Source organism: Aspergillus japonicus (assembly GCF_003184785.1).
Source record: "Aspergillus japonicus CBS 114.51 unplaced genomic scaffold BO86scaffold_95, whole genome shotgun sequence".
In the NCBI taxonomy this organism is placed as follows: domain Eukaryota; kingdom Fungi; phylum Ascomycota; class Eurotiomycetes; order Eurotiales; family Aspergillaceae; genus Aspergillus; species Aspergillus japonicus.
In genome coordinates, this window is record NW_020291732.1 from 23,138 (window position 1) to 37,236 (window position 14,099).

The following is a 14,099-nucleotide window of genomic DNA, read 5'->3' on the forward strand; positions in this document are numbered from 1 at the left end:
GGCGTCGTGTGGTTCGGGTGTCAATGGATTTGATGTTGGGGGCTGGCTGGGACTTTCGCAATGCGGCGCAGGCGCTTGCATATTTGTTATGGTTTGACCTAGCTCTATCAAACCGATGTGATAACTCTTGAACATCTCTTGGATTCTTCCCTCACTGCCCCTCTCCGCGCTCGCCTCCACTAGAAAACTGGTACATCAACAAGCCCACCAACAAAGCACCTTGCAACCCCAAATCAATCTACAAACAACCCCCCGGAAGCCACCAAATGCACGCCGTTGATCCACCGTGACCGCTCCTCGCACAGAAACCCCACGGCCCAGGCAATCTCCTCCGGCTGCGCCATCCTCGGCCCAACAGGCGTCTGGTCGATCGTTGGCTGCAGAATCCTCATCTGCTCCTCCCCCGCCGCAGCGAACCCCTCCGTCTTCGTCGGCCCGGGACTGACGGCGTTGACCGTACAGCCATACTTAGGAGGAAGCTCCTTTGCCCTGCAGCTTGAATGAGCCCCAACTCAACCTCCTACAACAACCCTCATTCTCACTGTGACAGGGGAGAATCAAACACACCAACACTTCGTAAAGGAATCCACCATCCCCTTGGTACCAGCATAGATGGTCTGGTTCGGCGGCGGCGCCCTCGCACTGAGACTGCAGATATTTACAATCCTCCCTTCGCCTCTCGTCAGATGCTTCAGACTCGCCTGTGTGAGAAGAAACGTGCCCCGTCCGTTGAGATTCACCAACGCGTCCCAGTCGTCGAGGGTCTGCTCCTCCAGCGGCTTGTTGACCGCCACCGCGACACTGTTCACCACGATATCCAGCCGGCCCCATTTGGCCATGGTGGCGGAGACCAGTTGGCCCGGGCCGGGGGTGGTGGACATATCGGCTTCGACGGCGATGGCGGGCGAGGGTAACGAGCCGACCACGCGTTCGGCCTGCGGTTTCAGGCTGGGGAAGGGGTAATTGATGACCACACGGGCACCCCGGGCGGAGAGTTCGCGGGCGATGGCGGCGCCAATTCCAGAAGAGGAGCCGCTGATGATGGCGACCTTGTCTTTGAGGGTTTGCGGAGTGGTGGACATTGTGGTTGTGGAGGGGGGTTGTTGACCTAGTTGGTGGTTGAGTTGGTGAAGGCGAGTCGTGGGGGACATTTTGGATGAGAGGTGATAAAGAGCCAAGTTGTTCAAGTTGTGGAAGGAATGATCCTGTCGGGATTGACCCAGCTATACCGGAAGGAATGTGTGGACACTGTCTCGCAGGTTGACGTCTACGGATGTCTTGCCACACCAGTGCTTCCGATTGTCTCCACAACCCGATCTGACGAGCTCCAGATTCTTTCTCATGCCTCGTCCTGATGTTCGAGGTGGTACTTACTCCCGAGGTGGGCTCTTCGGGAGAGAATAGGAGAGAATAGGAGACTGCTTCCCCGGTCGATCGGGCGAACAGACTCTCCCAGGCTTGGTGAGCTAGCGCCGGAAAACTAGTTCTCCGGTATTCTCTGCTGCCTAAGGTGGGTGGGTGAAGACCTGCATTCAAGCTTTGCTACGGCTTTTTGAATTCTCAGCTTCTGCAGGGCGAAACATCTGGGTGGGAGCGTCGAGTATATCAATTGGCTTTCCTTGCTGGTCCTGTGCCCAAGTCTTGCCAAGTCTTCTCGCATATAACATCTGTATGATCAAGAGAGACGAGGATGGAGCGGAATGTGGGGTCGTTCATTCAGATGGTGCCTCAATAGTAATACATCATCACTCAGGCTGAAACCTGGGGAAGATGCCGCTTAGTCATGCTCAGCTTCTTATCTGATTGGGTTGTAGGCGCTTTGACCATAATCTTACCTAACCTTATCCCATCCATGATAAATATTGCCACTAGCGCTGCTGCTAAAGCTTTAGCTCTGTGCAAGCATTCCAAACATTGTCTCCGTAGGTAGGGAGTAGTAAGTAGTCCTCAAGGTTGTAAATGTACAGAGACCTGCAAAGGATTTATCCTTACATCAAGAAAAGCACCCTACAACTTCACCTCATTCTCACTAACCAACCCCCGTACCCCCGACACATCCCCCTTATCCAGATACCCACAGATCCGCCCCTCGGGATCAAACCGCCGTCTCAGCTCCATCAGCCTGCGTGCATTGTCATCCGCCCAGAACTTCGTCTTCCTCGCCTGGAAATCCGAGTCCCCCAAATACGCCCCCACCGCATGTGGCGCCACCTTCTGCATGACGTCGGCCACCCACCCCTGACACCGTGCATCATCCCGCGCCTCCTCCCACACCGTATACAGCGCGAAGTAGTGATCGCTCTGCATACTCAGCGCCATATCCGGCAACTTGCGCCGACTGCAGGGGTACATGGCGTACCAGAGGGCGAAGGCCTTGCGGTGAGGGAGGGTGGTGAACGCCTCCTCCAGCACAGTCGGGACATCCGCATCGTTCCGAATGTACGCGTTCTCGGCGCAGTATCGGTGGCCCTCCGGATTGGCTTTCGCTTGGTTGTCGTACTGCTTCTCCAGACTGTCTGTCTCGCAGAACCATTCCACAATGGCCCCGGGAGGGCGGGAGTCATGCAGTGGGCGGAGGGCGGCTTCAGCGGTCGCAGGGTCGTGCTTCATCGTCACGAAGAGGACGAACAGGCACAGCTCATCCATTCCTTCGGGGTACTGCGCGACGACAGCAATTTCGGTGTCCTCGTCCGAGGCCGGAGTGGCCTGTAGGACCCAGCGGAAGGCTTCGCGGTAGAGTCGGATCGGGTAAATGTAGCCGGACGAGCGGAAGCCGTCGCGCGGGTAGGGGAGGAGTTCGAGGTGGTACTTCGAGACTACTCCAGGGAAACCTGGGATGCGATTGTGTTAGCGAAGAGGATGTGTGGTGAGAGCTGTGGGGATGTACGCCACGTACCCGGACCGGCCCCGCGCGCAGCCCAATACAGCTCCCGATTCTGGGTGGCGTTGCAGTGTAGAACATCGCCCCGTGCGGTAACCACATCGACAGCCTGAACGCGCTCACACGCCCAGCCCCAATTCTAAGAGTACCTGTCAGCCAAAGCATCGGAAGGCAGCCGGTTTTGGGGCCTCGTACCCGACAATTCCACCCCATCCCGCCCTGGAGCAGAAATCCTCCCAGCCCAACATCCGGACAATGGCCCCCAGGAAACATCAGATCGTGCTCCTTGATGAGGACCCCATTTAGCTCCCGTCCTGTCATGCTGGGCGTGGCTCTTGCCGTCCGAGTGGCGGGGTCGACGTCCAGTTGCTTGTAATTGCCGAGATCGAGTAGAATCGAGTTGTCACGCACGCTCCAGGCGGCCCACGAATGGCCCCCGGAGCGCACGGCAAGCCGACATTTCTTCGCTTTGGCAAGCTTGACAGCTGCGATGATGTCTTCCTGACAGGTGGCTTTGACCACGGCCAGGGGGAAGCGGTCGGGTCGTCGGTGGTTGAAGACTCGGCCCACGCGGGCCTCCTCGTATTCGGCGGCGGGCGCGGAGTCGCGCCAGATTATGTGCATCGTGTCGGAGGAGACAAATGGTAATGATTTCGGGGAGAGGTAGAAGGTGTGAAGTTAATTCGAGCTGTAGGAAATCGATTGGGGCTGGAGCCGACTAATTATATGCAGGCAGGCTAGCTACGAGCGACAGAAAGTCAGCCAGTGGCTTAGGGCTTTGTTTGTGGCGGCAGCAAATCGGGGACTGGCTGTGGGCCACTTGCCTTCCAAGTTCCCCCTTACCCCGCTTGCTTTCTCAACCTGCGACTCGTAAGCATCCCATTATCTGCCTTTCGCCGATCTGGGGAAGACCCTCGTTGCCGAGTGTGGGGGGAAAAGGAGATTCACGGTTTTGGACACCGTGATTGTTGCTCCTGTGCTGTACAGACACTCAACCCCTTTGCGCCGGGTGCCCACCGCCACAGTGATTCTGGATAGGGCTGGCACGGGTGTATGCTGGAGTGACCATGACAGCCACCACCTCTTGCCTTGCCGTGCCTCTCTTATCTAGAGGCAGTTTCCTGCACATCGTTGCTTTTGTCTATATATGGCAGGTCCAGCTCCTCTCGCCGAGTACAGCAGTCGAGGCCTCGCCCCTTAGCCGCCCACCATGGACTCAAAGCCCACCGAATCCCACCACGAAACCGTCCCAAAGGACACCCTGGGGACTCTTCGTCTCCGGCATCATGAGACAAACGAGATCCTCTTGGTCCCTACACCTTCGCGGGATCCTAATGACCCACTCAACTGGTAGCCATATCTCCTTATCCTCCTGTCTCTCGTCAGTGTCTCTTCAAGTTATACTAAATCATGGTTTGCACCCAGGTCCTCTGCGTTCCGATACTACATTGCCGTCCTCGTCTGCCTGGCCGTCTTCTTCTGCAACTTTCTGTCTGCAGGCCCAACTGTGGCTATCGTGGAGATCACCGTCGACTTTCTGGGCCCCCAGGGCCCCGATTTCAGCGCCCATATCTCCAAGGTGGCCTATTTCTTCAGCACCACCGCTCTGTGCCAGGGAATTGGGATGCTCTTCTGGATGCCGTTCATCGTCAAGTACGGTCGTCGGCCCATCTATGTCATTTCCTTTGTCCTGTACGTTGTTACTGGGTTCTGGACCGGTTTTGCGAAGACGTATGGGGTGGAGCTGGCCGGGCGGATCGTCATGGGGTTTACAGCAGGTGCAGGGGAGTGCCTGGGCCCGCTGACCATCGCCGATATCTTCTTCTTACATGAGCGTGGTACAGTGATGGCCTTGTATACTGCTGCCCTTTCCATGGGGGTGGCCGGCGGGATCATCATCGACGGGCTCATCACCATTACCCTGAGCTGGCGATACATCTACTACGTGGCGACCGCGTTGATCGGGGGCGTCACCCTGCTTGTTATCTTCACCTTCCCCGAGACTACTTTCGACCGCCAAAAGGCTTTACTAGCGGAGCAATCCAACCCGCGATCCCCATCCCCGCACACCCTGGAATCCGCTACCCTCAGCCCGACCCGCGCAAAGAAACAGCCCTACCTCCGCTCCCTCCGCCTCTTCACTAACACTTACACCACCGAGTCTCTCTTGCAGATCTTCCTCCGTCCCATCGCCCTCATCATCCTCCCCCCGGTCCTCTGGACCTCGCTCGTGTTCGCCGTAACCATCGGGTTCCTCGTAGCTATCACCTCCAACTTCGCGACCGCCTACGCGGCGGCCTACGACTTCACCACCTGGCAGATCGGCCTCTGCTTCGTATCTGGAATGGTCGGCTCCGCCATCGGCATTGCCTTCGGCGGCCACCTGTCCGACTGGACCGCCGACTGGTTCACGCGCCGCAACGGGGGCATCCGGCATCCGGAGATGCGTCTCCCCTCCGTCATCATCGGCGGGGCGTGCGCCCCCGTGGCCTTGATCCTGTACGGGGTGGGCATCAACGACCGGCTGCATTGGATGGTGCCGACGCTGGGGTTGGGGTTGTTGAATTTCGCGATCGTGCAGGCCACCAACGCTACTATGGTGTATGTGATTGATAGCTACCGGCCTGCGGTGGGGGAGGTCACGGTTTCGATTTTAGCGTTCAAGGGTATGATCTCTCGTCCCCCTGTTGCTCCCGCTTTGTTTCAGTTTTTGGGGCCGTGTTGGGTCTGGGTGTTTTGGGTGTTTTGCGAGGGCAAAGATAAGCTGACATGATAATAGCGGCCTTCGGGTTCCTCCTCTCCTTCTACACAAATCCCTGGATCGATCAAAGTGGGTATGCCCTGGCGTTTGGCGAGATGGCCATCATCGCCGGGGTGGTGGTGGTGTTCTTCGTGCCGTTCTATTTCTGGGGCCGGCCGTTGCGGCATCGGACGTGGCAGTGGCGGGTGATGCAGAAGTATGCCCATTGGAGTGAGGATCGGGAGGTGGGGGAGTAGTCTGTCGGTTGCGAGTACATAGGATGTAGTGGAGGGGGGATTGGAGTGTGCGAGCAGGATACACAAGCAATTAATGGTTTCATTGTGTGTTGTGTTGCTCACGACCTGACAGCGGGATTATCCGTGCGAACAGCAAAATGACAGCAAAAAGATGGAGCTGCGGGGAATCGAACCCCGGACCTCTCCCATGCTAAGGGAATATTATACCACTAAACCACAGCCCCTGTTGCTGTCAGGGTGACGCGTTTTGAGCATGATGAACCTATATAATGTGCATAGGTATAGGAAGTAAATCTACAAACCTTTTTAACAAGACGATCAACATACATGTCGCTACTAATGTCTAGTTAAGTTATTATAATATAAGTGCAATCTAAAACCAACTTTGTTACTCTTTTTTTATCTGAATATGTACCCTGTCTTGTCTTTCATTGGCAGGGTATAAGTCAATGGAGAAACCATGCACACAATATATATCCCGCTGCCCAGAAACTTTCCACATCGGTGCCCCTTCCAACCCATCAATGGATCAATCCTTCACCGCTTCTAAATAACCGTCATTATACACCACCCAAGCCCTGAATACTAACCCGTCCAGCAACCCGATCCCGCATCGCCCACCCCCTCGCCTCTTCCTCAATCCTGTCCACCCCCTGCACACCCCCAACCGGTAGATAGAGATACCCCTCCTCTTCCAGCGCAAATAGCGTCTCCTTCACCCAGACCCGACACGTCATCGCCTCGCGGAATTTGGTAGAGTATCCCACAGGAACCTGGGCGAGCCGCTCCGCCAGCGCAGTGTGTAACGCGGGCTCTACCTCGCCCAGTTCCAAGGCCACCAGGAGCCGGCTGCCGTGCGTGATATCCTGCGTGGTTTGGGAGTCGAATGTCCAGACGTCTGAGCCCGGAGCGTTGATGAGGTGGAATGTTTGGCCCTGGGTAGGGGAGGTGGAGAGATAAAGAATCCAGTGGAAGGTGGAGGGGGAGCCGCGGTCGAGGAGGTGGAGGGAGAGGGTGTTGGGCTTGTGGGTCAGGGGGAGGGCCATGCTTGCTTCTGGTAGAGTTGATGGATTAGTCGATGTGAGCCTTGGGTAGTGTATTTATTGTTGGTTGACTGGGATTAGGGAAGGTTAGTGAGAGTTAGGAGTGGAGGATTCGATCATATCTTATCTTCGGCGGGGTAAGCGCCCGCGCGGTTAGTTGGCCATTTGGGTTGCGTTAATCTCTTTTGGGGGAATGCAACCTCACAACTCAGTAGATCGAGGGCACGCAAGGTGATAGCCCGAAGCCGATGCACGGGTCAGGTGACGTCTTTGGGAAGGCTGGAGTGACGTTCATGTACAGTACAGTAGCTATATTATTGAGGCTGTAGGTTTTTGAATAGTGGAAATATGGTTTAGGAAGATTCACAACTAAAGCAAAGAATGTAGGACACAACCAATGCTTGAAAGGGCAACCGATACAGAAGTGTGCTTTGCATGTATTTGCCTCTCTTCACCATTCACTATCGGCCTTACTTCTCTTTTGTATGGAGCTGAGCGACAAGCTGTGAATTGAAAAATACCGATTCCTCACTTAAGACCACTCCCGACCCGGAGACATAAATACTGTCTGAATGCGGTTGAATGATTGATAGATATTGCCAAGTCACTCCCAATATCCTACTTGCAAGGGCTAAGGGATATAGACTTACATTCAAGACTGACTTACTAATAAGTGTATCAATACAACAACACCGCTAGGAATATTTGGGGTGACAAGTAACAGAATGGTGAATGTTCGGATGAAGGCCAAACAGTGAATGCGCCATGAAGGCAACAGTTTCTTCAGCTATATAAGCAATCATTTCTCTCTCTCTCTCTCTCTCTCCCTCTCTCCTGTCCCGTTCTCTATTTCTTCAACCCACCCCTTTCCTTGCTCACCACTTTACTGATCCTTGGAGTTGTGCCTTCTAAGATCATCAGTCTTATCTACCCCTCTTCCCTTACTCCCAGGAAACCGGTACCACCTTACTTTAAATCTCTTGCTCCTACCTACTGCCCATCATCTCCCAAACACACTGTTTCATCAACACGATACTGATATTCCAACTCAAGTCACCTCAGTTCTGTCACTTCTACTTCCTTTCGTATCTATTTTGTTCTTGCTCGTTGTCGAACTCCTCCTAACCATATTAAACGTTACAAAGACAACACGGAATCCGGCAAACCCCTTCATAACAGGAACGAGACGAAGGTGAGAGTCGCTCTTAACCCTGCTTTCTACCCCCCGGCCCCCTCGGCACCGTGTTCCTTTCCAGGATCGAGACCCTGACCTTTGCATTTGCTTAGTCTTCTCCCTGCAATATGTGCAAGAGAACCAGAAAGTACATCAGAACCGAGAACAAAGAGCCCCAGATCAAAGAGAAATTAGATGACATCATGGCTCTGACCTGCCAACGATCTCCTTGGGTAAAAGGTCTGAAATTCGAGAACACAAGCTTCACCGATATCCCGACCGTGATTGAGTATCTAGAAAAAGCCCGAATCGAGCGATCGCGAGAAGAGTTTACCCAGCTCGTCGACCTGGTGGCAGGAAGAATCCCGGCCAAGTCGAACGGCAAAGACCCACACTACGAGCATGTTCTTAGCAAGTTTCTGGCCTATCTCGAGACCGTGCGACCAGACTTCAATACTTTTAAAAATACTACAACATATGATACAAAATGGGGGGCTCTTCTCGACGCCCGCTGGAGGATAGAAAAACATCAGGAAACCGTACGCGAGGTCGAGACTCAGCTGCGCGGCTGGGGCGAAAGGGGCCAGCGCCTGTTGCACATGTATGCATATTTCACCCGTTTTTGGGCCGACAGCCTCAGAAAGATATTCATTGATAATTACTCATACGAGGAGTGCGTCATCCGTCTGAACCGCGCAGTCCTCGGCCGTCAGACCAAAATCGATGGGAGGCGATTATCCGCCGAGCGAGAGTCGTGCCTCATGATGTCTATTTCGTTGATAGGTGCGGCGAGAACCCGGCGCCCGTCACTACGCAGGATCTCGAAGACTTTGACTTGATCATCAATGATCTGGGGCTCGTCAAGCCGCGGCCCCAGTCTCGGAATGCCCAGCTGGCTGCTGCTCAAGATGGCGAAGACCAGTCGGCGCACCATGTCTCTCGCAGGGCTGAGGTCGATGACGATGATCATAATGAGCGTGGCCATCGCTCGCGCAAGCGGCGTCGACTTTAGAGACTAACGTGGGTATTATCGGCAGATGTGACCTCTTGTGTTTTGTTGGTGCGTTCTGTGGGTTCGTGGCTAGGACCGATCAATGGTGTTGTGTTGGCCCAGGTAGATTGTCACTGTTTTATGGAGATATCATGTTTTTTTTTTTTACTTCTCCATCTGTCGGGAACTACTTAAAGATTATGATCAAGTTGCTTGAAATACGAGTCTATATTCATAAGCGCTAGGGTCGTTACTTTCAAGTCTACCATAAGTCCTGCCAGGTTTGTACCAAAAGAACTACCACCGAAGGTTTCAGTATCATCCCCACTTCCCGTACTGCAGCCTGTCATTCAAACGTGATATATGGTATTTCCAGCGACGTCTATGTACTTGACCAACCACTATGCTTTTTCGCAGCTCTAACTCAGTAGCTCATAAGTCTCATCAGACACCCCCCAACCACATCCTAATGGGCTTTGGTTGCATAGGGACTTCTGTCCCGCAAGTACTGCCCATACAGACCCAACAGCATCGCCGCCGGGAGCCCAATCCCTAACCCAATGAAGCCTAGCAGACTCCCCGACCACCCATATCCCAACGTAGAGTACCTATGAAGATATCAGCGGTAGCTCAATATAGACAGTCGTCGACCCGCAAGAAGACTCACATGTAAGGCGCAAACATCGGAAAGGTAAAGCCCGCAATACACCGAATCGTCGACACGGCTGCCAACCCGCTGGCCGCATACCGGCCATACGTATCAATCACATACGCATTCACGGAGATGGTGCACGCCAGCGCCCCGGCCACGAAGATGGAGGTGCCGATGTTGGGCATGATCCAGTGCAGCTTCTTCTCGGCGGACCAGCCGTACCAGAACATGCCGGCGCTGAGGAACAGGGTGGCGGGGAGCATGATGGGGATGCGGAACTCCGGGAGGCCCTTGCCCCCGTTGCGCCGGGTCAGAGTGCGGTAGATGCGGTCGTTGACCAGGGTGCAGCACTCGGCCGCCAGGGCTGACCCCACGGCGATGGAGATGTAGTTCAGCCCCGCGATCTCGGTGCGTTCGCCGTACACCTCCGTCCACAGGTCCACAAAGTCCGCGTACAGGATATAGATGTTGCCGTACAGGTACGCGTTGTACAGCGCCAGCACCTGGATGATGGGCTGCGTGGCCAGGAGCTTGAACGGCCGGATCAGGTTGGTCGACAGCTTCTTTAGCCGCCCTGCGTCGAGGTAGTCGTAGTCCGTGTACAGGTTCGTCGCCCCCGTGGTTTTGATCAGTTGGGCCTTCTTGCGCCGGAGGAGGAGTGGCGGGTAGGTCTCTTCCAGGAAGATTAGGCCCGACAGTTGGATGGCCACGCTGAGCAGCGAGGAGGCGTAGAAGGTCCACTGCCAGCCGGTGTTCTGCGAGATGAAGCCGCCGATGACGGCCCCAACCAGTGGCGCGAGGATCGGCGACCAGCTGTAGATTGCGACGGCTTTGCCGCGGTCTTTCGCATAGAAGAGGTCGCTGAGCGTGCCGCCTCCGATCTGGGAGACTGTCAGTCATAATTGCTAAGTTTGGAGGGGAGAAGGGCTAGGTTAGTCACATACCCCGAGGGTAGCGCTTCCGCAGAGGCCGGCGACAAAGCGCAAGACGATGATGGCTTCCTTGGTGCGTGCGCCCCCGCACGCGGCGTTGAAGACGATGTACATGAAGTTCCAGGACTGGACTACTCGCACCCGGCCATAGATCTCGGACAGTGGACTGGCGACGAGGGGACCGCACGCGAAACCCAGGAGGAAGATGGAGAGCACCATTTGCTCGACCGCCGGCTGGGTGATGTTCAGGTCGGATGCAATGGCCGGCAGCGCTGGAGCGACAATGGTCGACGACAGAGGACTCATGAAGACGAAGGAGCTCATGGCAAAGATCGCCTTCCATTTGCGCATCGGACTCCAGTTCTTGGGGTTTTCAGGGTCGTCCTCGCCTTCCCAGGTCACCTTGTGGTTGTCATGGTGAGCGGGTGTCCAGCGCGATTGGCGCAATTTGGGGACAAAACTCACTAGAACTCTATCGGAATCGACGGTGCCATTCTCTAGGTCGCTTTCTTTTGCCACCTTCTCCGATGGCTTTTCTGGTGGTGGTGAGGCTATGGGTGGTGTTTGATTCGCATCTTCGTGTTCCTTGATGGTGTTCAAGCGCTGGAGTAATTTTCGGATGTTCATGGCTGATAGTATGTCCCCATTAGACTCAATGCGAGTGCAGGCTAGTCGAGAGGATTCAAATATCAGAATAAAATAAACTCGAGACGGTGGATATGAACTAATATGCACCCAAGCAGTAGGAGTGCCAAGTCAGTAGTGGAGATGCTGGTGAGCCCGAGTACTCCGATACAAGTCCGATACACATTGTCGATTACCCTGCAACTCCGGTCTATCACGGACAACATTTTATGTTTGACAGTGGGGTGGAGAAGAACTGGGCTTTCTTGTTACGTTCTTCTTTCCATCTCGACTATCTGAATTATCTTCCCGAATTTGCAAGGCTTGGGGGGATGATTCCCTGGTGGTATACATTGTTGGCAGACTGATGTCACGTGACTAATCGTACAATTGTTTCTGTCTGTCGCGATCGCCTCTTTCTTCTTCTTCTCTTCCTCCCACAAACCCCCCTCCCATATGGCCGGAGAGCCAAACAAACCATCCATTCCGGAGTTTCTGGCCATGTCTACGCTAAGTCGCCGGCGTAATCGCTCGCTGGCCTCGTGTGAGCCATGTCGAAAAAGCAAGATCCGGTGTGATCACGGCAAACCCACCTGTGCTTCCTGCCAGCGCCGTGGGCTCCACCCGCAATGCTGGTATCATCCTGCCCCTCTGACCAAGCATCGGACTTCGCAAAGACACTCTTTGTCCACGCCACCGGGCTCACTCCGCGTCGCCCAGACTGGCCCACCGCCGCATCATCCGGTCGAGAGTCCCTTGGCCGAGACCCCAAAGTTCCACACTTGGCCGTTCATGTCCGCCGATCCCACTGACTCGTCATCGCTCGCCCTCACCCCGGGTCGCCACCACTACAATCTCAAGGCCCACGACGAGCACTTGGTGGCCATCCAACGCATTGTCGCCCAGCTGAAGCTCTTACCCGTCATAGAAAGACAGTTGCATGAATATTACTCATTCAGCCTAGTCGCACTAGTCCCTCAGCCGCTGCTCTTGCAGCTCATCGCTTCGATTCGAGCTGGTATTGCAGCCTCGGGCTATAATCAGGACAGCTTAGATGCAGAGCTTGAGACTCACTGCGTTTTCAAATTAGCTGAAGACATTCTACGGGCCTCCTCGGTGGAAGTGGTCATCACCCGCGACTTGGATCTGCCGGCGTTCTGTGCCTTGTTCTGTGGGCCCAATCTACGCATAGAGACCCTTGGCCTCCTGTATACGATGGCCGCACGCGCAACTATGTTTGCTGTAGGGGACGGACACGACGAAGACCGTGACAATGCTTTCGTTCGTGATATGGGCTGGTACGGCAACTTGAGCCTGCGACTGGCCCGTGAGCTGGCACCGCAAACGACTGATCTTATTACATGGCTTGCGCACGAGAACCTGCAACTAACCACGATCTTCGAAGGCGATGCAAGTAAGTGGGATTGCCACAGACTCGGCGGGCGCATCTAACAGTGTTGTAGGCTTAGGTGTATGGAGACGCTTGGGCGATCTCGCCACAGACATCCTAGCCTTAGGCCTGAACCGAGAAGCAACCCACGCCACGACGCCATTCTTCCTGGCGGAATGTCGACGAAGAACCTTCGCTAGAGCGTATTACCTGGACAAAGTGTTTGCGTCGGTCTTCATGCGGCCGCCGCGTATAACTGCTCGACATGCAGACTGCAGCCTTCCATTAGACCTATCTGATGAGGAACTTTTCGCATCGTCAGATGTGATAGAGCAAGCAAAGCACAACCTGACACTGGATGGCTGGAACACCGACGGAAAGCATCGAGTAGCTACGTGGGCTCGGATACGCTACATTCTTGCGGAGTTCCGCGAGGAGACCGTTGAATATCAGTTTCGAGTCACGCATGCCGCCGATTCTGTGAAACTTCGGTATGTATTGGCTTACCTGCTGTTGTTGAAGCCGCTCGCTCACCAGCCGCAGAGAGTTATCCGATCGCTGTACTCAGGCATGGAATCGGCTGCCCCCACACCTCCAGTACAGGCAGGACTGCTGGACGTCAAACCTCCCTCCAGAACTTTGCCACATGCATGCCAAAGTCTTCCTCTCTTATCTGCACATTCACTTCCAGATTTACAGACTCCTTGGGGATGCAGAAGGTCTTACGACCCCTCAACCAGAACTGCTTGAGGTCTCAGCCAGTATGCTTGAGACCGTGATCCAGATGACGAATAGTCGCGGGAGAACCTCTTTCTCGCCGCGCGATCTGCCTGGGATTGTATGCTCCCCTGACTGATATTCCACTGCATTAGTAGACCTCGCCATTGACCGGCACTAGGTTCTCTCTTATGGGTTGCCATGTGCTGCCATTCTCTCTACCGCTCTTGAGAACGTGATGCAAGATGCATCAGCAGGAACACGGCTCCCTGCAGGCATCAAGACCTCGAATCTCATCCGTCATCTTTCGGTTCTGGTGTCTCAACTTGAAAGCGTGTCCAACCCCAACGAGACCAACTACGTATTCTGTCTCAAAGCATCGAGAGCGATTTCTCGCAAGCTCGACGGGATTCTAGACAGTTTTACAGTTGTCAATCCCACGAAAACCCCTGCCCCTGGCTCAGTCCCCGAGCCAGTTCCGACGCCCCCACAAATAGACAGCACAGCCCCTATCACGGTGGGTGAAATTGATACGAGCTCCTTGATTGATCTCGAAAACTTTAATTTCACAGACTGGGCTATCAACTTCGACATAGGCATGAGTGATGAGTTAAGGATGTTTTGACGGCCTCTGAACACTAAACTGGAAGACTTAATTCAACGTTACAGACATTACGAAATCAGGCCAATGTACCACA

At 54.6% G+C, this 14,099-nt stretch overlaps 6 protein-coding genes and 1 non-coding gene across 7 annotated transcripts; 2 read left to right on the forward strand and 5 right to left on the reverse strand.

The window, feature by feature from the left end:
* Positions 1-233: 233 nt before the first annotated feature.
* BO86DRAFT_325313 (SDR family NAD(P)-dependent oxidoreductase) lies at positions 234-1,082 on the reverse strand (the record flags this gene model as incomplete). Its single annotated transcript, XM_025668522.1, has 2 exons — positions 234-489; positions 568-1,082. The coding sequence occupies 2 exons, from the start codon at positions 1,080-1,082 to the stop codon at positions 234-236; spliced, it is 771 nt and encodes a 256-aa protein (XP_025522474.1).
* Positions 1,083-2,007: 925 nt separating this feature from the next.
* On the reverse strand, positions 2,008-5,480 carry BO86DRAFT_443286 (FAD-binding oxidoreductase; the record flags this gene model as incomplete). The annotated part of the gene is made up of 4 exons (XM_025676354.1): positions 5,195-5,480; positions 3,077-3,460; positions 2,897-3,020; positions 2,008-2,831 (listed from the first exon to the last, which is right to left on the reverse strand). Exons 1-4 carry the CDS (start codon positions 5,393-5,395, stop codon positions 2,008-2,010), a joined length of 1,533 nt encoding a protein of 510 aa, XP_025522475.1. The 5' UTR covers positions 5,396-5,480.
* Positions 5,481-6,030: 550 nt separating this feature from the next.
* On the reverse strand, positions 6,031-6,102 carry BO86DRAFT_t302. Its single transcript has one exon. It is a non-coding gene; the product is annotated as a tRNA-Ala (tRNA).
* BO86DRAFT_459763 (uncharacterized protein) lies at positions 6,088-6,978 on the reverse strand (the record flags this gene model as incomplete). The annotated part of the gene is made up of 3 exons (XM_025677374.1): positions 6,469-6,978; positions 6,206-6,221; positions 6,088-6,140 (listed from the first exon to the last, which is right to left on the reverse strand). The coding sequence occupies exons 1-3, from the start codon at positions 6,922-6,924 to the stop codon at positions 6,088-6,090; spliced, it is 525 nt and encodes a 174-aa protein (XP_025522476.1). The 5' UTR covers positions 6,925-6,978.
* Positions 6,979-8,298: 1,320 nt separating this feature from the next.
* BO86DRAFT_404517 (uncharacterized protein) lies at positions 8,299-9,107 on the forward strand (the record flags this gene model as incomplete). The annotated part of the gene is made up of 2 exons (XM_025674019.1): positions 8,299-8,696; positions 8,795-9,107. 2 exons carry the CDS (start codon positions 8,299-8,301, stop codon positions 9,105-9,107), a joined length of 711 nt encoding a protein of 236 aa, XP_025522477.1.
* A 445-nt stretch (positions 9,108-9,552) lies between these two features.
* Positions 9,553-11,297, reverse strand: BO86DRAFT_443299 (MFS transporter; the record flags this gene model as incomplete). The annotated part of the gene is made up of 4 exons (XM_025676355.1): positions 9,553-9,694; positions 9,754-10,619; positions 10,683-11,054; positions 11,136-11,297. 4 exons carry the CDS (start codon positions 11,295-11,297, stop codon positions 9,553-9,555), a joined length of 1,542 nt encoding a protein of 513 aa, XP_025522478.1.
* A 452-nt stretch (positions 11,298-11,749) lies between these two features.
* On the forward strand, positions 11,750-14,084 carry BO86DRAFT_248760 (uncharacterized protein; the record flags this gene model as incomplete). The annotated part of the gene is made up of 4 exons (XM_025667157.1): positions 11,750-12,708; positions 12,758-13,175; positions 13,228-13,522; positions 13,583-14,084. Coding segments are annotated over 4 exons (2,116 nt in total), but the record flags the coding sequence as incomplete, so codon positions are not given.
* Between the last annotated feature and the right edge of the window lie 15 nt (positions 14,085-14,099).